Here is a 23,077-nt window from a genome sequence, read left to right as displayed (position 1 = left end):
ACCCCCCCCCCCCCCCCCCCCCGAATTAAACTACAGGAAAATTATTTCAATTTAGCACATTGCTAAGTGATGAACCTGTACTTTAAACATCCATGCACAATATGAATAAATCACATTAAATTAAAATTTTTAGATTGTGATCTCTACAGTATACAGTCTAAGAAGCATAGCATATTTTTAAATGGTAATACATGTATACAATATTTCTAAGGACATCATTGATGAGGCCTGAATCCTGAAGTATTTAATTAATGCTGATTTAAGCCATATTAGAGCCTAATGCAATTAAAACCTGGAGTGTTTATAGAATAAAGGCAAGGACAGCACTCCAACATCAGTCAGGGAGGGAGGTAACTCCAACACAAAACGTATTAAAGGGAGATAACTATTTAAAACAAAGGTAAGCTAGGTAACTTTAACAAAAAAACAAGGGGAATCTGTTAAAAGTATGTAGCAATGTTTCAGGAAACATAGATATTTTTAACTTGCCCTGATCATGACTTCAAATGAAACACAATTTGCAGATCAATGAAGTCTATTGATTTCTCCTAGCTCTAAATGTTGTCGGAATATTTCTCTTCTACCAGTGTTAAGATATTTTACATTATTGAACAGACAGTGTACACATCACACACAGCATCACAGAAAAGATCTCATTATATCCCATTTCCTCCTTCGTGTCATCATCTTGATTGATCTTCTTTTCAAACCTGGTCCTTTTATTCTCCACTTATAATTCTCTTTCTGTCTGTCCCTCACCTTAAAATGTACTTCTAGAATACCATTTCCCTTTAAATTTCCTCTTGATTTTTGGCCAGTGTTTCCATTCCTTAGGTTCACTCTCTGTTTTATCCTTTAGCTCACCTTGCACCTCATAATACTTCACACACCATTTTATATTCTTCACAGCCAGTACTTCTTATCTTCAGAGTGTCTATGATGTTACCACAATGCAGTCTGTCTGTCTGTCTGTCTGTCTGTCCATCTGTCTGTCTGTCTGTTTGTCTACATATACATGCATTGTGACTGCAATCATTTTGCAATCATTTTAGAGTTCATTCACAATTGGTTTGTTGAGTTATTAATATCCATATGAAGATATGAAAATGAAGACCATCTTATGTTTCAAATGGTTATGTCTTCTTGCATTGTGCATACTGTTTTTTGAAAGTCATTTCAAATTGTAAATTTTCTTGGAGTCACGTTATTTGAACTGATGAGGGTGCCCTATGGAATTTTTTAAATAGATCTTAAAATTCTGGGTTCCTTCCTTTTTTTTTTTTTTTTTTTTTTTTAGAAATTGTCCAATTGCTTTTGCTAGTAAGATCACTTTTACCTCCGAAATGGTGTTGTTATCAGTTCAGTTGTTGAATAAATTGAAACATGTGAAACAAGAATTGAAACATGTGAAACAAGAATTGAAACATGTGAAACAAATTTGTCATTGTTTCCTATTGATACATACAGTGACCAATGCAATCATTGAAAATGACAGACTGATAATTATTATCAGGGAATTCAACTTAGGAATGAGATTAAAAGATAACTTAAGATAGCGCCGAAATAGTGCTAGATTCCCCTATTAGAATAACTATGGTCTATGGGTGAACTGTATTATGACATAATTAACCAATCTCTCAAACTTTACCACAGTAAGATATTTAACCAGCCTGTGTTCACATAGGAATGCTAAACAAGATTTGCTTTATATATACACACATATAGGAATATATAAGGTAGGTGTCAGTTATACTTGTATGTACAGTCAACATATTAATTATGAAAACATGAAGATGAGTTTCGACATCGTAATTTGCCTTCTAGGACCCTGAGGTGACCTACATAACATACTGTCCAGGTACGCACAGATAAATAGATAACCTGGACAGGTAAATCATTAGTCACGGCAGACGTCTACTGCCTCGAAGGGACGGATGGAATGACCGCTGTACACAGATCTATAATGACTATCTGTAAGGGTTAATCTACTAAGAGACCAAGGCCTCTTGGTCAAAAGTATTGTTAGCTTCATGTAATAATTATGATTTTTTTATCTTACATGTTTTGAAAAGCATTAAGATTATTAAACTTACAAGCATGAATTGTTATTCAATTCATGATGTGTATAACAAGGTATGTTAAAATATTTGTAAGTTTGTAAGAATTTCGTAAATTACTTCTTTTTCAAAAATCTCATTTAATGACTTATTACAGCTGACCAGGCTCTGATGAGCTGGCGTTAACATGGAATGTCTCGTCATAAGTGGGCAATTGTGTATAATTGTGTATAATTACGTCACAGAAAATTAGCGGTAATCAACAAAGGGTTGACACAGGAGTACAATTAAGGTACATAATATACAAACAGCAAATGACTGTATGTGAAAGGTATTCCATGTCTTACTGAAGGGTACGAGCAGTGTTATTTAATCAGGGCACAGTGTCATGTGATTACCACAGCATGCAATGTCTACCTGTCCATATAGAAAAGGTCATTTATGTACCTGTGTTTACCTTCAATTACATTGCCGATTAAGGTGCCGTCACACTCTTTCCTTGATGATAAAATTTAATCAAAAAGCCGAACCGATGTTTACCTTATTGTGAATTGATTGACACCCATTGATATTAACATAACAAATACGTCTATATCATGACTTGTAACACAGTGGATAAACAAACTCCCTGTTTATAATCTAGAGGTCTGAGGTCCTCCTTTAATTGGTGGCGGAGAGGTTTATCAACGAGGGAAAGGTAGTAAATAGACTTCTTTTGAATAGCTCTTTGTTATTTCAAATAAGCATGCAATTCCATATCGGAAAACACCTTAAAAAACTTGAACTCTTCTTTGTTGTAAATGCATCAAAGAGTGTTGGGACTATCTGCCTTTAACCCGTCTTGTTTCAGAGATACGATTGACTTCAACTTTGACAATGATTCGTGAGACAGATAATTTGCACAGGTTGAAAACAACTTTTGTGTGTTTTTTGTGAGAACAGTGTTGATGTTATTATCACATAGAAGTGACATATTACTCTTAAAGTCTTGCCAGAGGATGGGCCCGTTTCATAGTAAAATATAATTACCGTATTTATCCTGCAAAAAGGCAAGGGGCCAATACATTCTCTCTGGCTTAAAGCAGGGGGTGGGCATCTTAACTCCTTTACCTCACATATTTAAACTGGACTTGCCCAGTCTTTGATTTGACAAGGTTCAAATGTGACTTTAGGGGAGAATGGCTTAAAGGACAATGAATGAACATTTGTTGGTTATGGCTGCTACTGAACTGCAATAGATATGGGCATAGCTGCCAATTACCTCCCTCATTAGGAGGGAGACTCCCTCATTTTGACGAAAACTTATCAAGTTCCCTCAAAATCCCTCATTCAAGTCCAAACTCACACGAATTCAAAATCTACAACCTGAGGTCAAATGATCTCCTATAGCTAGTTACTGCAGGGTGTGTAATGACCATAACAGTTGCGTCTGAATCAAACGAATGCAATTTTGAAGTTTTGATACATGTGTAACAGGAAAGAGAATAGTGTGCTTCCACTGGGGATCGAACCCTCAATCTCCAGGTTCCTAGTCGGACGCTCTGCCGCTGAGGAAAGAGAATAGTGTATGCTTCCATCGGGGATCGAACCCTCGATCTCCAGGTTCCTAGTCGGACGCTCTACCACTGAGCTAAAGGGAAATTAGAAGGGGACCTTAAGTCTATGTACAATTGAACCCTGCCCGCATGAAAGGGAAAGATAAATTGAGCAAAGCAGTTTCAGTCTTATTTCACGCACTTTCTCCTTGATTGGAAATGTGGAATGAAGAACATCTCCGTCATCGGAGGTTTCAGAGGTTATACCCCCATAATGGGGGTTTAGTACTAGGTATAACGACACATTGATGGGTAAATACGGTATTATAATATATATGGGTGTGTCTGTTAAAGGTCAGTTACGGCCACTGTTGTTGACACTGAGAGTTTTGTGTATTCAGTGTGATACAGGGATCTTAGGTTTAAACATGGGGCAAGATAAAATTCCTGTCTCTCTCCTCTAGTGAAAGTCCAAATCTACATCATGTATAACTATAATGGTCCCAGTGTTTACCGTTTTTTTTATCGGTCAAGTGTCTCCATATAACAGATTGTCGACTTGTTAGTCGTAATTTGCACGAGTGTAGAGTAAAACCTCGATAATCTCAGCTCTACAGAGACAAACGCATCTCAGAATACATACAAACTAATGACAAATATTCTTAAAATCCATTATAGAAAGTTTGAAATAAGATTGAGGGGCGGAGTAAGATCATGGGGGGAAATGGGTAAACATGTTACCGGCGTCCCCTGATCATGACTGCCTGCAGTATTAGAGTGCAATCGGGCGAAATGTATTTATGATTTTTGACAGCTGACTTTACTGATTTGGCCCGCTGTGGCGTAGTGAGTTGTTTTCAGTGGTTTAGAGTCGAGACACTACCCATTTACACTCTCTGCTTGACAAAGGAAACAGACGTTTTCGAAAGCTTGCAGAGATAATTAAGTTTTCAATTCCTGTTGGTGTTAAAAACAAACTTAGTCTTCTTTATCGAAAGTGTTAATTGACCCAGAGAAATGTTTTGCAAATATAGTACATATGTTTTGTGAGAGTCGGCCTCATGTTGTGTTGTTTCTCTGTCAGGCAAGATGGTCATGACAGCAACTGTTGTTGAAACAAAATATCATGTGTAAATTAAAGATTTTACGTGAACATTAGTCAAATTTATACATTTTAAGATATTGCAATGATGTATGCATAGTCCCAAAATATAAAACAATAGACATGTAACGAATTTGATTGGTTTAAAGACATGGGGCGATGTTCAAAGAATTATAGATGAAACTTTAATTTTGGAAAACTCATATTCCCTGTCTGTATAGACCTTATTCTGTGTATGGTGCTAACTCTCATCCATCAGATCAACTAAGCGTGAAGGTTGTATTTGACAGAAATGATCGCCCCCGTTTCTTGACTGTCTGATATGTTAGATGTCAGTACAAAGCTTACACGGGGCTATAGGTCACCACATCACAGCCACTGTAAAGAAAAACAAAATAAGGACAGAAACAGATGATATGTCAACAATGCAGTGAAGTGGACGTTAGCACATATGTTCTTCCTCTATGACTTCTTTCTTCTAACCCAGCCCTATAAAAAAATAACAAGGTTAAAATTCCTGAAGGATCTCTGTTCCACTGCAGACGGAACACTAGAGAATTCCACTGAAGGTTTACTTAGGAGGCACAGTAGTCTAGTGGTAGGACCCCTGGCTCGTGACCGAAGGGTTGCAGGTTCGAGTCACGTCACAGCACTGTGTTTTATCTTTGAACAAGATACTTTCCTCTGCTTGTTCCAGTCTACTCAGCTGTAAATGAGTACGTGGTTGGGCAGTGCTAGAATTGTTGAATGCTAGCTGTGAGCGCCTAAATGGCAGCACCGGCTGTATCATGCTCTACAACTGGGAGTTGAGAAAGATATTGGCTGGGTCGCGATATATATCAAAGGCCCTATAAACACGGATAATGATTTGTGAACCGCTTTGAGACAGTCTACAAACTAGGTTGTGATAAAGCGGTATATAAGAACCTTGAATTATTGATATCATATTATTACATAGAGTATGCTCCCCTTCATTTTATTTTGGATATGTAGACGTAACTGCAGTACTGTTATGGTAGTGGTACAGGAGTCCGCCCCTATGTATACAGTGAATTAATCCACATTGTATCATATTGCAGATTAATATATTTTTCTTAAAAAAAAACAATGTTTGTTTCAACATTTGTACATAATTCAGTTTGTTTGATATCATGTTATTTTACTAGAACTCCTCTTAATATCACATTCTCTGACAAATTACACAAAACCTGTCTATATGATGAAGTTAGCAGCAGCTTTATTAATTATATATTTACCCTCGAGACAAAAGAAAGTGAACAATACAGGTATATATACAATAGGACATAAAACACAAACAAACCAAACAATGTTTACAGGTAACACCCCTCTCTATAGCGAGAACACCCCTCTCTATAGGGAGAACACCCCTCTCCCCTCTCTATAGGGAGAACACCCCTCTCTATAGGGAGAACACTCCACTCTATAGGGAGAACACCCCTCTCTATAGGGAGAACACCCCTCGCTATAGGGAGAACACTCCACTCTATAGGGAGAACACCCCTCGCTATAGGGAGAACACCCCTCCTCTATAGGGAGAACACCCCTCTCTATAGGGAGAACACCCCTCTCTATAGGGAGAACACCCCTCTCTATAGGGAGAACACCCCTCTCTATAGGGAGAACACCCCTCTCTATAGGGAGAACACCCCTCTCTATAGGGAGAACACCCCTCTCTATAGGGAGAACACCCCTCTCTATAGGGAGAACACCCCTCTCTATAGGGAGAACACCCCTCTCTATAGGGAGAACACCCCTCTCTATAGGGAGAACACCCCTCTCTATAGGGAGAACACCCCTCTCTATAGGGAGAACACCCCTCTCTATAGGGAGAACACCCCTCTCTATAGGGAGAACACCCCTCTCTATAGGGAGAACACCCCTCTCTATAGGGAGAACACCCCTCTCTATAGGGAGAACACCCCTCTCTATAGGGAGAACACCCCTCTCTATAGGGAGAACACCCCTCTCTATAGGGAGAACACCCCTCTCTATAGGGAGAACACCCCTCTCTATAGGGAGAACACCCCTCTCTATAGGGAGAACACCCCTCTCTATAGGGAGAACACCCCTCTCTATAGGGAGAACACCCCTCTCTATAGGGAGAACACCCCTCTCTATAGGGAGAACACCCCTCTCTATAGGGAGAACACCCCTCTCTATAGGGAGAACACCCCTCTCTATAGGGAGAACACCCCTCTCTATAGGGAGAACACCCCTCTCTATAGGGAGAACACCCCTCTCTATAGGGAGAACACCCCTCTCTATAGGGAGAACACCCCTCTCTATAGGGAGAACACCCCTCTCTATAGGGAGAACACCCCTCTCTATAGGGAGAACACCCCTCTCTATAGGGAGAACACCCCTCTCTATAGGGAGAACACCCCTCTCTATAGGGAGAACACCCCTCTCTATAGGGAGAACACCCCTCTCTATAGGGAGAACACCCCTCTCTATAGGGAGAACACCCCTCTCTATAGGGAGAACACCCCTCTCTATAGGGAGAACACCCCTCTCTATAGGGAGAACACCCCTCTCTATAGGGAGAACACCCCTCTCTATAGGGAGAACACCCCTCTCTATAGGGAGAACACCCCTCTCTATAGGGAGAACACCCCTCTCTATAGGGAGAACACCCCTCTCTATAGGGAGAACACCCCTCTCTATAGGGAGAACACCCCTCTCTATAGGGAGAACACCCCTCTCTATAGGGAGAACACCCCTCTCTATAGGGAGAACACCCCTCTCTATAGGGAGAACACCCCTCTCTATAGGGAGAACACCCCTCGCTATAGGGAGAACACCCCTCTCTATAGGGAGAACACCCCTCTCTATAGGGAGAAATGTAGTGTATGTATTATATCATTGATGAGCAAGTAACTATCTATACTTTAATACATTGAGCTGAACTAAATATAAATCATTAACACTGTGTATTACCCCTGTTTTTAGGATGAAATGAGATACATTCTGTACATGCACTAGCATTCAGATAATGTATTATACATAAACCTTATGCTATTTGTAGAATTTATACAATGTGTTACCCTTGAACTTGGTTGAATATAATGTACCGGGTATTACCCTGTATTGGAGTGAACGTGATACTAGATCAATATAATGTACTGAGGTATTACCCTGTATTGGAGGGAACGTGATACTAGATCAATATAATGTACCGGGGTATTACCTTGTATCGGAGTGAACGTGATACTAGATCAATATAATGTACCGGGGAATTACCTTATATTGGAGTGAACGTGATACTAGATCAATATAATGTACCGGGGTATTACCCTGTATTGGAGTGAACGTGATACTAGATCAATATAATGTACCGGGGATTACCCTGTATTGGAGTGAACGTGATACTAGATCAATATCATGTACTGAGGTATTACCCTGTATTGGAGTGAACGTAATACTAGATCAATATAATGTACCGGGGTATTACCTTGTATCGGAGTGAACGTGATACTAGATCAATATAATGTACCGGGTATTACCTTGTATTGGAGTGAATGTGATACTAGATCAATATAATGTACCGGGTATTACCTTGTATTAGAGTGAACGTGATACTAGATCAATATAATGTACTGGGTATTACCCTGTATTGGAGTGAACGTGATACTAGATCAATATAATGTACCAGGTATTACCCTGTATTGGAGTGAACTTGATACTAGATCAATATAATGTACCGGGTATTACCTTGTATTGGATTGAACGTGATACTAGATCTATATAATGTACCAGGTATTACCCTGTATTGGAGTGAACTTGATACTAGATCAATATAATGTACCGGGTATTACCTTGTATTAGAGTGAACGTGATACTAGATCAATATAATGTACCGGGCTATTACCTTGTATTGGAGTGAACGTGATACTAGATCAATATAATGTACCGGGGTATTACCTTGTATTGGAGTGAACGTGATACTAGATCAATATAATGTACCGGGGAATTACCTTATATTGGAGTGAACGTGATACTAGATCAATATAATGTACCGGGGTATTACCTTGTATCGGAGTGAACGTGATACTAGATCAATATAATGTACCGGGGAATTACCTTATATTGGAGTCAACGTGATACTAGATCAATATAATGTACCGGTGTATTACCCTGTATTGGAGTGAACGTGGTACTAGATCAATATAATGTACCGGGGTATTTCCCTGTATTGGAGTGAACGTGATACTAGATTAATATAATGTACCGGGGTATTACCTTGTATCGGAGTGAACGTGATACTAGATCAATATAATTTACCAGGGTATTACCCTGTATTGGAGTGAACGTGATACTAGATCAATATAATGTCCATCAAATACGGCAGATACTGTTCATAAATCACCAGCTAAGACTTATCACATACAGCATTCCTACATACTGTGTTATTGACAAATATACATGTACAGAGGAATGTTTAACCATAAAAAAAATGTTACTTATATAAAGCATTCCCTATGGTTTATGGGCCGGGTTTAACACAGGTCAAATCCAGCGATTGTCGCTCACACAACTGTTTCATCCTGATAGAACATCGATATAGATAAAAGTAACGTATCGCAGATTTATCGTTTGCTGAAGTACGGCGATGTCAATTGGTGATACATACAGTGCTACAGCTCCTGAACAAAGCAGAAGTTCACTCGATTTTATGTACTCTATAATGCCACGTACTGTGATGTGAATAAATGATTGATGTTACTTACAATCTCCTACATCAATCATGTCAAGGTTCAGTGAACACAAAATCATCCTTTAATACACACTACATAATAAAATCATCCCTTTTTTATCTGAAAAATAAAGAGCTGATTTAAATGTTACAGTGTTCCTGTAATAATTTTTAAAAAGTCTGGATGTCAATTAAAATCTACGTGTAGCATAGCTCTCAGCTGGGATATAGCCCAAGATCTAAACTCCATTTTGCACTACATATTTATATCTAAGTATTGGATGTTTATTTGCTAGCTTGCATGCTAACAATTCTTCAAGAAATGAAAAATTACAGACAAACTGGCATTATATAATATTGAGATTTTAGATGTTACTTGAGTGGTCAGTGACATGGAATGTGAGGCTCCACAGCTCTGACCTATGATGTTTGTGAATTTAAAAAATTTCCTCAAGCTTACGGAACTGGACCTGTCTCCCATCAAAAATGACATCTTACATAACGAGGAATTATATATAAATTCGTTTTTTTTTTAAACAGTTATGAAACAAGTTTATCCAATTTATACATATGTATCAACCTGTTACTCTTGTTGGCCTGGATGTCTTAACTCATTCACCCCTGAAATTTCATAATGAACAATTCCAACCTTTGAATTGGAAGAGTTCAAATGTGTCTTCAGGGGTAAATGAGTTAATGTAGGGTAGGAAACTGGAGTATCAGGAGAAATCTAATCATTTGATCGTGCAGGGTTAATTGACCGAATATTACCTTTTACATCTGATTACGGAGTTGAATCCCAGGGCCCACTTGTATAAAACATCTCAACTCTTGAGATTTCATCAAGTCCAAGATTTCCCATAGACAATACATTGCTTGAGATTTTCCTTAACTTTGAGATGTTTTATACAAGTGGGCCCAGCTGTCTAGGTGAAGACAAAAGCGCTATCCACAGCGCCACCCAACATCAGCATAAAGCGGAATCATATTTGTAGTGTATAATGGCTGATATGTTACCCCTGTGAGAAGGAGATGTTATTCCTACAGTCACCTCTAGACTGTTTGACAGCCTTGATTTGGCCATGAATTTTAAAATGTTTGACTCTATTGGGCATCAAGTTAGAATCCTCAAATATTCTGTGTTATTAGTGTATTTCTGTAATATAAAAAATACGGAAAAAATATGGATTTCCTTGTACACTATGGAGACTAAATTAAAGTGCTTCGCAAGGAGGCACCCTCCTCAAATAACCACAAATGTCACAGCAGACGTTATTTATGTTGATTGTGATGCATGTTTATATATTATTGATGGTCTATTTTCAGCGTCCTGCAATGCGATAGCCCAGGTAACGGATGTACTCATTGATCTGAGTACTTACAACACTTCAGAGGGCACTGTCGTCTCCATTGGGTGCAAACGTTTCGGCCACCGTGTGGTTGGTCCACAAAATGTCACTTGTCTGAACACCAGTAACTGGAGTGATACAACTCAACCAAAATGTGCCTGTGAGTATTTCAAATCTAGTCCAACAAGACAGGACCAACCTCCAATTTGTCAGTCTGTCCTTGTCAAATTGGTCATGAAAAGAAATATTTCAAAACAAAGCTAAAATAAAAATATTCTTAAGCCATGACTCTCTATCCAGCAAAATCTCAAATTACCAGTAAGACTGATGACTATTTTATGAAGATGATTTAACAATTAAGTAACCATAATTCATGTTTGAAATATACAATTTGCTTATTGAATAAGGGGCTTACCAGGATTTTCATTAAATAGAGTTTCATACCTGCCCTAACCCCACACCCAGGACATGCCAAAATCATTAGAAATGATAGTTGTTATTCTCTGGTAGCGTTCAGTGTTTCCGATATTTGCATCACCTAGTTCACCCATTGTCAGTAAAATGTAAATGGGTGAAATACTGTGCTGGGTGCCTTCTCCAGGTTTGCCTTTCATTGAGGTAGCACTCTAAATTTGGCATCAGGTCTTTGCTATTGCAAAGAGGCAAATACATGAGCATACCACATCCAGCACACAGGAATACACTATACACAGTAATACACTATACACAAGAATACACTCTACAGAGTAATACACTATACACAGTAATACACTCTACACAGGAATACACTCTACACAGTAATACACTATACACAGTAATACACTATACACAGGAATACACTATACACAGTAATACACTATACACAGTAATACATGATACACAGTAATACAATATACACAATAATACACCCTACACAGTAATACACCCTACACAGTAATACACTCTACACAGTAATACACTATACACAGTAATACACTATATACAGTAATACACTATACACAGTAATACACTCTTCACAGTAATACAATATACACAGTAATACACCCTACACAGTAACACACTCTACACAGTAATACACTCTACACAGTAATACACTATACACAGTAATACACTCTACACAGGAATACACTTTACACAGTAATACACTATACACAGTAAATACACTATACACAGTAATACACTCTACACAGGAATACACTATACACAGTAACACACTCTACACAGTAATACACTCTACACAGTAATACACTATACACAGTAATACACTATACACAGGAATACACTTTACACAGTAATACACTATACACAGTAAATACACTATACACAGTAATACACTCTACACAGGAATACACTATACACAGTAATACACTATACACAGTAATACACTATACACAGTAATACACCACACAAGGAGGAACATCCTTTAACTAGCTGATGATTGGATGGGAAACCCTATAAACAAATTCACAGGAGTTCCTAAATCTTGTATACATAGTCTTATGTGGAAGAGGTTTTAAATTCATCCTAATGGAAACCATATATATAAAGCATGTACAAATGTACACAAATAGAAGGGGGTCACGGTGGCCGAGTGGTTAAGGCATCTGACCGTCTACGATCACTAGCCTCCGCCACTTGGTCGCGGTGGCCGAGTGGTTAAGGTGTCTGACCGTCTATGATCACTAGCCTCCGCCACTGGGTCATGGTGGCCGAGTGGTTAAGGCGTCTGACCATCTACGATCAATAAGCCCTCCACCACTGGGTCGCGGTGGCCGAGTGGTTAAGGCGTCTGACCGTCTATGATCACTAGCCTCCGCCACTGGGTCATGGTGGCCGAGTGGTTAAGGCGTCTGTCCATCTACGATCAATAAGCCCTCCACCACTGGGTCGCAGTGGCCGAGTGGTTAAGGTGTCTGACCGACTATGATCACTAGCCTCCGCCACTGGGTTGCGGTGGCCGAGTGGTTAAGGCATCTGACCGTCTACGATCAATAAGCCCTCCACCACGGGGTCACGGTGGCCGAGTGGTTAAGGCATCTGATTGTCTTTGATCACTAGCCTCCGCCACTGGGTCGTGGTGGCCGAGTGGTTAAGGCGTCTGACCGTCTACGATCAATAAGCGCTTCACCTTTGGGTCGCGGTGGCCGAGTGGTTAAGGCGTCTGACCGTCTACGATCAATAAGCACTCCACCACTGGGTCACGGTGGCCGAGGGGTTAAGGCGTCTGACCGTCTATGATCACTAGCCCCCGCCACTGGGTTGCGGTGGCCGAGTGGTTAAGGCATCTGACCGTCTACGATCAATAAGCCATCCACCACTGGGTCGCGGTGGCCGAGTGTTTAAGGCGTCTGACCGTCTACGATCAATAAGCACTCCACCACTGGGTCACGGTGGCCGAGGGGTTAAGGCGTCTGACCGTCTACGATCAATAAGCACTCCACCACTGGGTCACGGTGGCCGAGGGGTTAAGGCGTCTGACCGTCTATGATCACTAGCCTCCGCCACTGGGTCAAGGTGGCCGAGTGGTTAAGACTTCTGACCGTCTAAGATCACTAGCCCTCCGCCACTGGGTTGCGGTGGATGAGTGGTTAAGGTGTCTGACAGTCTACGATCACTAGTCCTCCGCCACTGGGTTGCGGTGGCCGTGTGGTTAAGGCTTCTGACCGTCTTCGATCAATAAGCCCTCAACAACTGAGTCGCTGTGACCAAGTGGTTAAGGCGTCTGACCGTCTACGATCAATAAGCCCTCCACCACTGGGTCCCGGTGGCCGAGTGGTTAAGGCGTCTGACCGTCTACGATCAATAAGCCCTCAACAACTGAGTCGCGGTGACCGAGTGGTTAAGGCGTCTGACCGTCTTTGATCACTAGCCTCCGCCACTGGGTCGCGGTGGCCGAGTGGTTAAGGCGTCTGACCGTCTACGATCAATAAGCCCTCCACCACTGGGTCGCGGTGGCCGAGTGGTTAAGGCTTCTGACCGTCTACGATCACTAGCCTCCGCCACTGGGTCGCGGTGGCCGAGTGGTTAAGGTGTCTTACCGTCTATGATCACTATAGCCCTCCACCACTGGTTCGCGGGTTTCAAGACCTATGTTGTACTGGCTGCATGCATGCCAGTGGTTTACCACCGGGTACTTTGGTTAAATTCCTTCATCAATACCTGGCACGTCCTTAAATGAACGTAGCTGTTAATAGGATGTTAAACACACACAAAAAATTTGTTTTTCAGGGACAGGTGACCTAAATACCTATGAGAAGTTGGTTATAGGGGTGGCTGCATCATGTATTATACTGCTACTTATCTGTCTCGTCTTGATTATCTCCCTTGTAATATATCGCCACAGCCGTCGACGACACAAGTAAGTAAACAGTCTCAACAATAAACTATCATTTATGACCTTATCGTCAAGGTCGCTACTGTGTGGTAGTCATGGTACAGGGGTAGGTAATAATGACTGATTACAGTGACCTTTGACCTATATTATAAAGGTCACTTCTTAAGGTCATCGTAGAGAGTTGCTACAATGTCATTATGATGTCACATTGACTATAATGTAAAATCTAACGGACACTTATACCTAGATGTTTTAATACTCTCGCTTTCTCTAGACTCTTGCTCTTGAGACTTGCCAGGAAAGAGTCTGGTCCAGTAGTGTATTTCAGTTTTAATTTTTTTATATCAAATTGCGGCTTACTGAAAAATCATTATCGTTTCTCATTCAGGGGATATATAGTATGTTGTTTTTATTGGCTATACTGGCTATTAGAACATTAAATTTGGTTTGAACTCAAGACCGACAGATTTTTTCATTTATTATCTCCCTTGTTCTACACATCTAGGGAGGACTCTAAGAAACCAATGTAAGAGGTTTATGATCTGTTATACACAATGGAACCTCAAATCAAAATTAAGATACTGATAGTTCAGAAAATGTGTGTTCCAGACACCGATATTTCAAAATAATTTATATCAGTATACAGATGTAGTTATATCTTGTGTAATTCATCAGAATTTTTTGTGGAAATATTTTTGGAAATTAATGAGGTTCCACTGTAGTTAAGTAATGTTGCACTTGCTTAAAATTAAGGAAATTGTAGCCCACTGCAGAGCTCACTAAAGGTGTAGGGTTATGCTGTCAAATATGGCTTCAAGCATTGTTGGGATATACAGATAGACTGTAAATCATGTAGCGTTTTTTAAATAACTTGTTCCCCCTTGAAAAAACACCAAGTGTTTAATATTGCTGAATTTAGCAATTTTGAAATACCTCATCTACTGAGTTTTAGTCCCAGCTTTGCATGCATTGGGATAATAGATATATCATCGATATGATAAATGAAATTCATTCTCATTAAAAAATTAAAAAAACATCGGTTTCTGTACTAAAAATTTGGAAAATAAATATTTTTGAATTTAAAGGAAACATCCTTTTTTTTCTTGAAGGGATTAAGTTTGAATGTGGTAAATATTGGACTTTTTGAAGGAGTTTTTGTTTAGTGATAGCATTTTAAATGGAATTCCACAAATTCCAACATAATATGTGTAATGTATATTTTACTGGTTTAAATAAGAGTCAAAATAAATATTAAAGGTAGATTTTTTTTAAAACAATTCTTCAATTTTATGCATTGTTTTAAGAAAAATGATCTTTTGAAATGATATATGTATAAATTAAATGTCGATACTGCAGCTTTCTAATGGGTTAACAAGGGTTCATAAATATTGACGGAAGGCAAACACGCTCTAAACTTGCTAATAATGATCCTAGTGTTTGGTGGTGGTAGAGTTTTACATTAACATCTTAATGTATTTAGCTACTAGTCTCTAACAGAGGTTTTTAACACTAAGTATATGCTACCATATTATACCTGAAAGTGATATGTGGATGACATAATTAAAATTTAAGGATCCCTGGCCCACTGCACTATTGGTTTTTTCTATAAATTCTAATCTCTCCTTAATTTCCGTTTGGATATAACTGTAGACATGTTGGGCCAAGACAATTCTGTTGACCATGTTGCTCAATCCGTAAGAGCAATGGTATACCAATCTGTAGTCAAGGGTTCGAATCCCAGTATAGGCCTGCTGAATTTGTACACCCAAAACACCAACTTGTTTATATTCTGTTAATACCATCTTTATTATTTCCCATAAAAGTCTGGTAAGCTAATAGTTCCCTTTTCCCAAAGGCTATAGTTTCAGTTTTTTGCTGTATCATGGGGATCCTTAATTAAAATAAATATATAGAGATGGTGACAATTAGGCCAAGTGTGGATCTTACTCTCCATCTCTTACTGATTTTTGTGGTGTTAATTTGCTTGTTTGACTGTTATGAATATCATCATCAAACTGGAGACTGACAAGTGCTTTGTAGAACTTCAGCCAGAATTTGATTGTAGCATGTCATTATATATATACAAGGTATTCATCACGGCTGACCACTGTCTTTTCTATAGACCAGGGCCCGTAGTCATGAAACCATTATCATGCCCAAGCATGGATTTTGTGCTCAAGCCTAATTTCATGTTAGTTTTATAGATTAACTTACATTATTCACCCCTGAGATTTCATAATGAGCGTTTCCAGCCTTTGAATTGGAAGGGTTCAAACGTGTCTTCAGGGGTGACCAACCTTTGAATTGGAATGGTTCAAACGTGTCTTCAGGGTTGAATGAGTTATCTTACTTTGTCATGATTAAAAAAAAAATGAAAATCTCAATACTGTTTTCAATATTTACATTTGACTTTATGATTGTGTTACATGATTTAAGTGAGTTACAATAAAGTTGGTTTGAGCACAGAGTCCATGCTTAAGCATTAGAATAGTTTCATGAATACGGACCCTGTTTTCTTGTTACTTTAGTAGTTATCGTGTGTAGCACTTTTTATGCTAATTAAAAATGGCTAAATTACGGTAACCGCTAAACATAAAGCCACTGTTATCCTGCATGGTATAGATGTAGAACTAAATTCAAATTTTATTGCATGTAACATTCAGATTCAGAATTCACTCAAAACGTGTCACCAAATTGTGACTGATTTGCAGAATTAATTTGAAAATATTCAACTATACCAGGTGTAATTTTGCGAAGTAATAGAATTCATTCAAAAATTGTTCAATGATCACACTTAATTTTAACATTTTCACCCCTATGTAACTTGAGTAGACTCTACCATGCATTGATCTGGATGTGTCAATTATGGTCTATTGTGGTGAAGAGGTTAAAATCGTCATGGATGTGCAGAATGTGTTGATAAAGTTTGTTTCAATACTTCAGGCTTAAGTTTGTTTGGACTAATTGAATTTAACTCTTCCATTCCTAGTCAAGAAAACCCTTCAACCTTGGCTTGAAAGTCAAATTTCAGAAACTGATATCATTGAAGAACCTGCATGCTCTTATTTTTTCTTGTTATTTTTTTTCACCAAACTGCTGAAATGCTCTTTAATAACAACAAACCATTTTCAGAACTAACTAAATAACTCCTCTAATTAAGAACAATTCTGAGATTATTTCTGATATAAACATCTATCAGAAATTCAAGAGGCTAGACTTCTCTCCATCTGCCACTATTTTGCATGTATTTCTCTCTATATTAACCCAACAATTTATTTCAGCGAAAAGGATTCCGATTCGGACAGCGGTCGGTTTCCGCCTTACGCAATTAACCACCATGTAGAGCATGCTTATTATCCAGCTCCCATGGTCCAGCGGGGCAGTGGGCCGTACAAACACCGGGTATCACGTGACAGGGCCCCCTACAGGGCAAATAAGTCACGTCACAGGTCAGTTAGAACAATAGAAAAGTCAAGGTCATATAAGAAAAGTCAAGGTCATATATATATTTTTATAGTTTGTAATTCTTTTGAAATACAAATTCACAATAAGTTTTTAGTTCGGACCAGGTGCCATAGCCCAGCGTCCGTCGTGCATCAACTTTTCCTAAAAATCACTACTAGTCATGAACGACTGTGCAGATTTTGACCTCATTTGGTCAGAAGCATCCATGGGGATAGGGTAACAAATTTGTATAAATGGTGGGTCTGGCCCCCTGGGGGCTGAGGAACAGGGCCCAATAGGGGAAATATTGCAAATTCTTTAAAATCCTTCTTATTCTGTAGGAATGAACGGATCTGTTCCATATTTGGTCTGAAGCATCCTTAGGTGAAGGAAAACCCATGTTGTATAATGGTGGGTCTGCCTTTAAAACCTTTAAAATCCTTCTCCTACCATAGAGAAGAAGGGCCCATAAGGGGAAATAGAGGTAAAACCTTTGAAATCCTTCTCCTACAATAGCGATTCAAGATTTTATCCCAATGTTGTCTCCATCAAGTTGTATAGTAGTGCCTGGTACTATTAGGGTGTATTCATTAAAACATGATGACCACCAGGCTGCCATTTTGGATTTTGTAATTTGAAGTTTGTTCTCGCTATATCTCCAGAAATACTGGATGGATCTTTCTGAAATTTCATATGTACATACTGAGTACCTACTAAGGAGTGCTATATCTTTACTTCATATATCATACTTTAAACACATATCCAGGTGAGCGATACAGGCCCTCTAGGCCTCTTGTTCTTTTCTTTCCTTTACAAGACCTTTATCATTTTAGTTTTACTAACAATGTGCATTTACATTTTAATTTTTTTCACACCAGAGAAATTGTTGGTTCAAATGTATTTTCAACATTTGTTACATTGTAAAATGTCAAATGTTATGAATGTTTGAAAATAAGAAGAATTATACTGTTTTATGTGAACCACAGTCTGTAATAAGGAACATTTATAGCTAAAAATAATATAAAATGAATGACATCTTCATATGTTAAAATTTGGAAAATGTGTGTATTATAAATGTGTTCACTGTAATTGTTAAATATTGAATTTGTTTTTTCATTTGATTTGAAATGTTTATATACAGGATATGTTTAAAGTTACACACTTGTCAAGTTTTCAAAACTCCAAAGCAGGTGAAGGCCATTAAAAATGCAGGTCATAACCAATCAAATTGCAGGTCACTATACCGTCATTAGGTCATATGACATAACCAATCAAATTGCAGGTCACTAGTACTGCCGATAGGTTGTAACCAATCAAAAACACTATCGTTGCCGGTATGTGTTCTGTATAACTTCCATTCCCATACAATATACCGATCCAGATACAGTGGGGATGAAATTTAACACATGTACTACACAAGTTATGTATTGATACAAAAGTTCCAACAGATATGTTACTGTGAAAAAAGGATGGATTATTTATCAGCATGTGCACTCTCCTGAACAAGCAGCATGTGTGGTTTTTTTAATTAACAGTGGGGAGATTTAACTCATTCTACCCAGAAATTTCATAATGAACTATTCCAACCTTTGAATTTGAAGAGTTCCACTGTGTCTTCAGGGGTGAATAAGTTAAAACGGGCATTGCATGTTTGGTTTGGTCCAACTAATCTGGTGGTGGTATATAATTCCTTTGCAAAACTGTGTGGTTGAAATTTGAAATTTGAGGTCATAAAATACATACCTTTAAATTATTGGTAAATTTTTAAATTTTCAAAGGTCACTGGAAAATAAGACCTTTGGTGTGATATGGTAAAGGGTGGGGTGGTCTTCAATTAGTTCAACTCAGGAGGACTTTTTAATCAGTAAAAAACTTCAAAATTGTAATAAAACTTCAATATCAGTATATTTATTGTGAGTTGCGACACAAATAAAGTCAATGTGTTAATTCCTGTAAAAGATCAACATATTGACAAATGATTTAATACATTATAGTGTTTTCTGGGAATGTTTTTAACACTAAGCGGTTATTCAAAATAGTATATAAAGGGAGGTAATTTGCGGATAAATTTCTACCTGTTGTCTCCCTTTGAACAGCTATTACTACTTGTGAAATTTTAGTTACCAGGCCCCGTTCTCACAAAGCTTCCTTAACGAATGTGTTAAGGAAGAAGTGTGCAACTACAAAGTGTACTGGTAATAATAATCATAAAAAAAAATATTTCAATTGCCAGAAATTTCCATTTCTTATCATGACAAATAATTAAAATCAGAAGCAAAACCCTTTAAATGATGTATCATTTGGTTGATTGATATGATCAGAATATCTTCGTGCTTTGTTTAATTTTTTAACTTTCAGTTTTTATTTTGATTATGGTAAAAAAATGTATAATTTTCTAATAAAAACGAATAATTTAAAACAAACAATCAAGCAGAATAAAATTATGATAAAACTATTTTGATACTTATTTCATTATAACTTTTCTCAGGACTGGCTATTTTCTAAATGAGGCTGATTAATATTTTGCCATTTAAAAATGTTTTAACTTCTTTTAACTTTTTCACCTATTTGATTGTTACAGAGATACAGAATTGGACAACAACCAATATTATTATCAGAATGAGAGAAATGGTCACATCCAAAATGGTGCCCCGCTATCAGATTACGCCAGAGGCAATTATCACAATCAGGCGTACGATAATAGGGATCCTGATCATCGCTATGTAACGGAGATAACTACCAATCCTTCAAATCAGGAGGCATACAGATGGTAAGGTCAAGGTCATTTGTTTTGGAAGAACATTAGGTCAAGGTTGTTTGGGTTAGTTAATATAAGTTCAAACACAGGTCCAAGTCATCTGTTCTGGCTCAAGATCATGAATTCCAATGAAAAACCTGTCTTGATAGATTACTTCTGAATTTTCCGGAATTTTTATTTTTGTCCCTTAAACATTCTGGAAACTTGTTTTTGTCAGCAATCAAATTGTTCTAACAATATTTATCACTGTAGTTTATAAACAAAATATTCCATTATAATTTCTTCTATAAAATATAATTCTCTTAAACTGATACAAAACCAAAATTTTGCTTTCTCGCTTTACCTGTATCATCATTTGATTGTTCACAGGAATGGCCATATACCACGCCCTAAGTTGGGCCCGGAGGGACGAGAGCCATTCTAGACCATCAGTCTGAATTAGCAAGAGATGTAACTGTGTCCTCCATGATCACGTATTACCTGTCTACGCAATCCTCGTCCTAACTTGACCCAGTGGACCGGTTCTTAGTGTTAAACAGTGCCATGGATGTCAGAAATGTTGAGAACAGTCTGCTAGTCAAGTGCAATGGTCGCTGTTGAAATATGAATTCAGTGTAAAAGGATGTTTTCAGTTTGGCATGCTGCAAATAATAATGACATCTACCATTTATTTCACAATCATTAATTTAAAAAATTTGCTTAGAGTCATGTAAGGATGTTAAATACCATCTAGTTTTTAAGGGTAACATTTTATAGAATTCCCTTTCTTGCAATGTTTTTAAATATATGTTTCGCTGCTTAAAGCATATTTCATGAAATTCTCATTTTCAGAGGTAAGAAATATTTGCAGATTATCCTGAAAATAGCAAATGCAAGAAACATGTAAAAGAAAATGTTGAGAAATAGCCATTCATTCGTACATATACATGTACAATCTGTTGTCTGCTTAAGGATTTAGATATATATAAAATAAAAATCGCAGGCAAATTCTTCTTGAATGTTGCTATGCAAAACATAATGAATTTCAGTGTATAATAATAATAATCATATCCATTTCTCAAGGCACTTTTGTAATCGTGCTTAAAACAACATATTGTGAGGACTTTAATGAAGTGGTTGTAACAATACCTTATCGTACACAGTTGTATGCTTAAAGCTACCAGCACGGTATCATCATTATCACCATCTGCCATCACACAATTCTGTCTATGTATCCGTCTGATTTTTTTTAAATGTGAGAGTGATAAAATGAGGCATTATTTGAGAAAGTCTGCTGCATATTCAATTAGTAAATATTTGTTGAAATATTCACTGAGTAATTATCAGTTAAATATTTGTTAATTATGTGTTGAATATTCATCGACAATTTTTCTGTTGAATGTTTGTTAATTGTCTGTTGAATATTCATGAACAATTTTTCTGTTGAGTATATGTTTAGTAATTATCTGTTGAATATTCGTTGAATAATCGGAAAAGTGAATCCACAATCAGGTGGAATGGACAGTGACACACTCTCCTGTGATCATCACAAACAAACTGCAGAAAATGTACAGTATTGCCAGAAGTGAGAGAGATGTGTACTTGCACAAGTTGTAAGGACATTATGGACGCTCTGTTCCTATTTTTATCGCAGAAATAAATCAAGCGTTTCATTTAACATATTAGACATATTATAGTAAGTTAGTCATTCATTGATATACTGATGTTATTATAACTTCATCTTTATCAATTATGAACTTTTGTTGAGGTGAATATGTGTTCACATGGACCTGAGGAGCCGATATCAAACAAGAGAAGTCAGGGTTCATATCACTTTTGTCAGGTCCATATAAACACATATTCAATGAAATAAAATTAATATCTAAATTAGACATGAAATTATAATGTTATGTTTTTAATAAACAAGATGGTACTGCAATTGTCAGAGAAGATTGTGATGTCGGAGGTCATTCGTTACTTAAAGCACTTGTCATTACCTCATCCCAGTATTTATAAGCAGAAACAATAAACTGCCTACTCTGATTGATATTGTCTGATCATTCGAACAGATGATTGTTTCAAACGGAACAACTGATTGATATACAGATTGTAATCTGTTCAAAATATATCTAGACACAAAATTTATACTATTGACTCAATGGTATTCCGTCTTTGGTATTGCTGAGTTATCTGCTCTTGTGAGCAGGTATTGATTGTTACCTCATTAGTTTGTGTGAGAAAATTACGTTCTTTTCTCAAAATATTATGACATTACTGTCACAAAAAGATGACGAAACAACCAATACCTGCTCACAAGAGCAGATAACTCTGCAATACGAAAAGATGGAATTGACTCGGTTCAATATGTGTAAGATATTCTTTGACTTGGTTAATTTCACATCGAACAATGTTAATGTACAGCTTTATCACGCTGTTATATATATGTAGACACAACCTTACGCTACCGTGTATGTAAAATATTCATCCGTATGATATTAAAACGTTTTAAACTTTGTTTTGTCTCCATCTTGTGTGTACGTTTTAGTACTCCATCGGTTCCCCAGGGGTACTACAGATTTGCACTATGTCCGTCCAAAGATTTGTCGAGGGCATATATTTTTTACTATTTCACCAGGAGCAACCAGATTTGGTATGCACGTACACCTTGGGATGGCTGAGTGACAAGTACAAAAACCAGGTCACTGTGACCTATGATTTGACCTTTGACTTAATCCTTTCAAAAAGTTTGATTGGGACATATCTTCTATACTTTTCACCTGGAGTAACCAAGTATGTCTTGGCTGG

At 37.8% G+C, this 23,077-nt stretch overlaps 1 protein-coding gene across 3 annotated transcripts in view; it reads left to right on the top strand.

Annotated features, from left to right (window-relative positions):
• Nucleotides 1-22,787, top strand: part of LOC110445411 — a 33,873-nt gene extending 11,086 nt beyond the window's left edge. The window contains exons 1-7 of one of the 3 annotated variants that reach the window (XM_021490021.1): nucleotides 1,897-1,973; nucleotides 10,735-10,917; nucleotides 13,986-14,115; nucleotides 14,597-14,617; nucleotides 17,373-17,540; nucleotides 20,117-20,305; nucleotides 20,663-22,787. In XM_021490021.1, the coding sequence (XP_021345696.1) occupies nucleotides 1,940-1,973; nucleotides 10,735-10,917; nucleotides 13,986-14,115; nucleotides 14,597-14,617; nucleotides 17,373-17,540; nucleotides 20,117-20,305; nucleotides 20,663-20,717 (780 nt within the window). In that variant the 5' untranslated portion in view covers nucleotides 1,897-1,939 and the 3' untranslated portion in view covers nucleotides 20,718-22,787. Of the gene's footprint in view, nucleotides 1-1,896; nucleotides 1,974-10,734; nucleotides 10,918-13,985; nucleotides 14,116-14,596; nucleotides 14,618-17,372; nucleotides 17,541-20,116; nucleotides 20,306-20,662 lie in introns of those variants that run through there. The other 2 variants (XM_021490022.1, XM_021490023.1) reach the window with 2 other exon arrangements.
• The last annotated feature ends 290 nt before the right edge of the window (nucleotides 22,788-23,077 follow it).

The sequence above is a fragment of the Mizuhopecten yessoensis genome, unplaced genomic scaffold, assembly GCF_002113885.1.
Source record: "Mizuhopecten yessoensis strain PY_sf001 unplaced genomic scaffold, ASM211388v2 scaffold2275, whole genome shotgun sequence".
NCBI classification, from domain to species: Eukaryota; Metazoa; Mollusca; class Bivalvia; order Pectinida; family Pectinidae; genus Mizuhopecten; species Mizuhopecten yessoensis.
The sequence above is the reverse complement of the archived record's forward strand: the minus strand, read 5'-3'. Positions and strand labels throughout refer to the sequence as shown.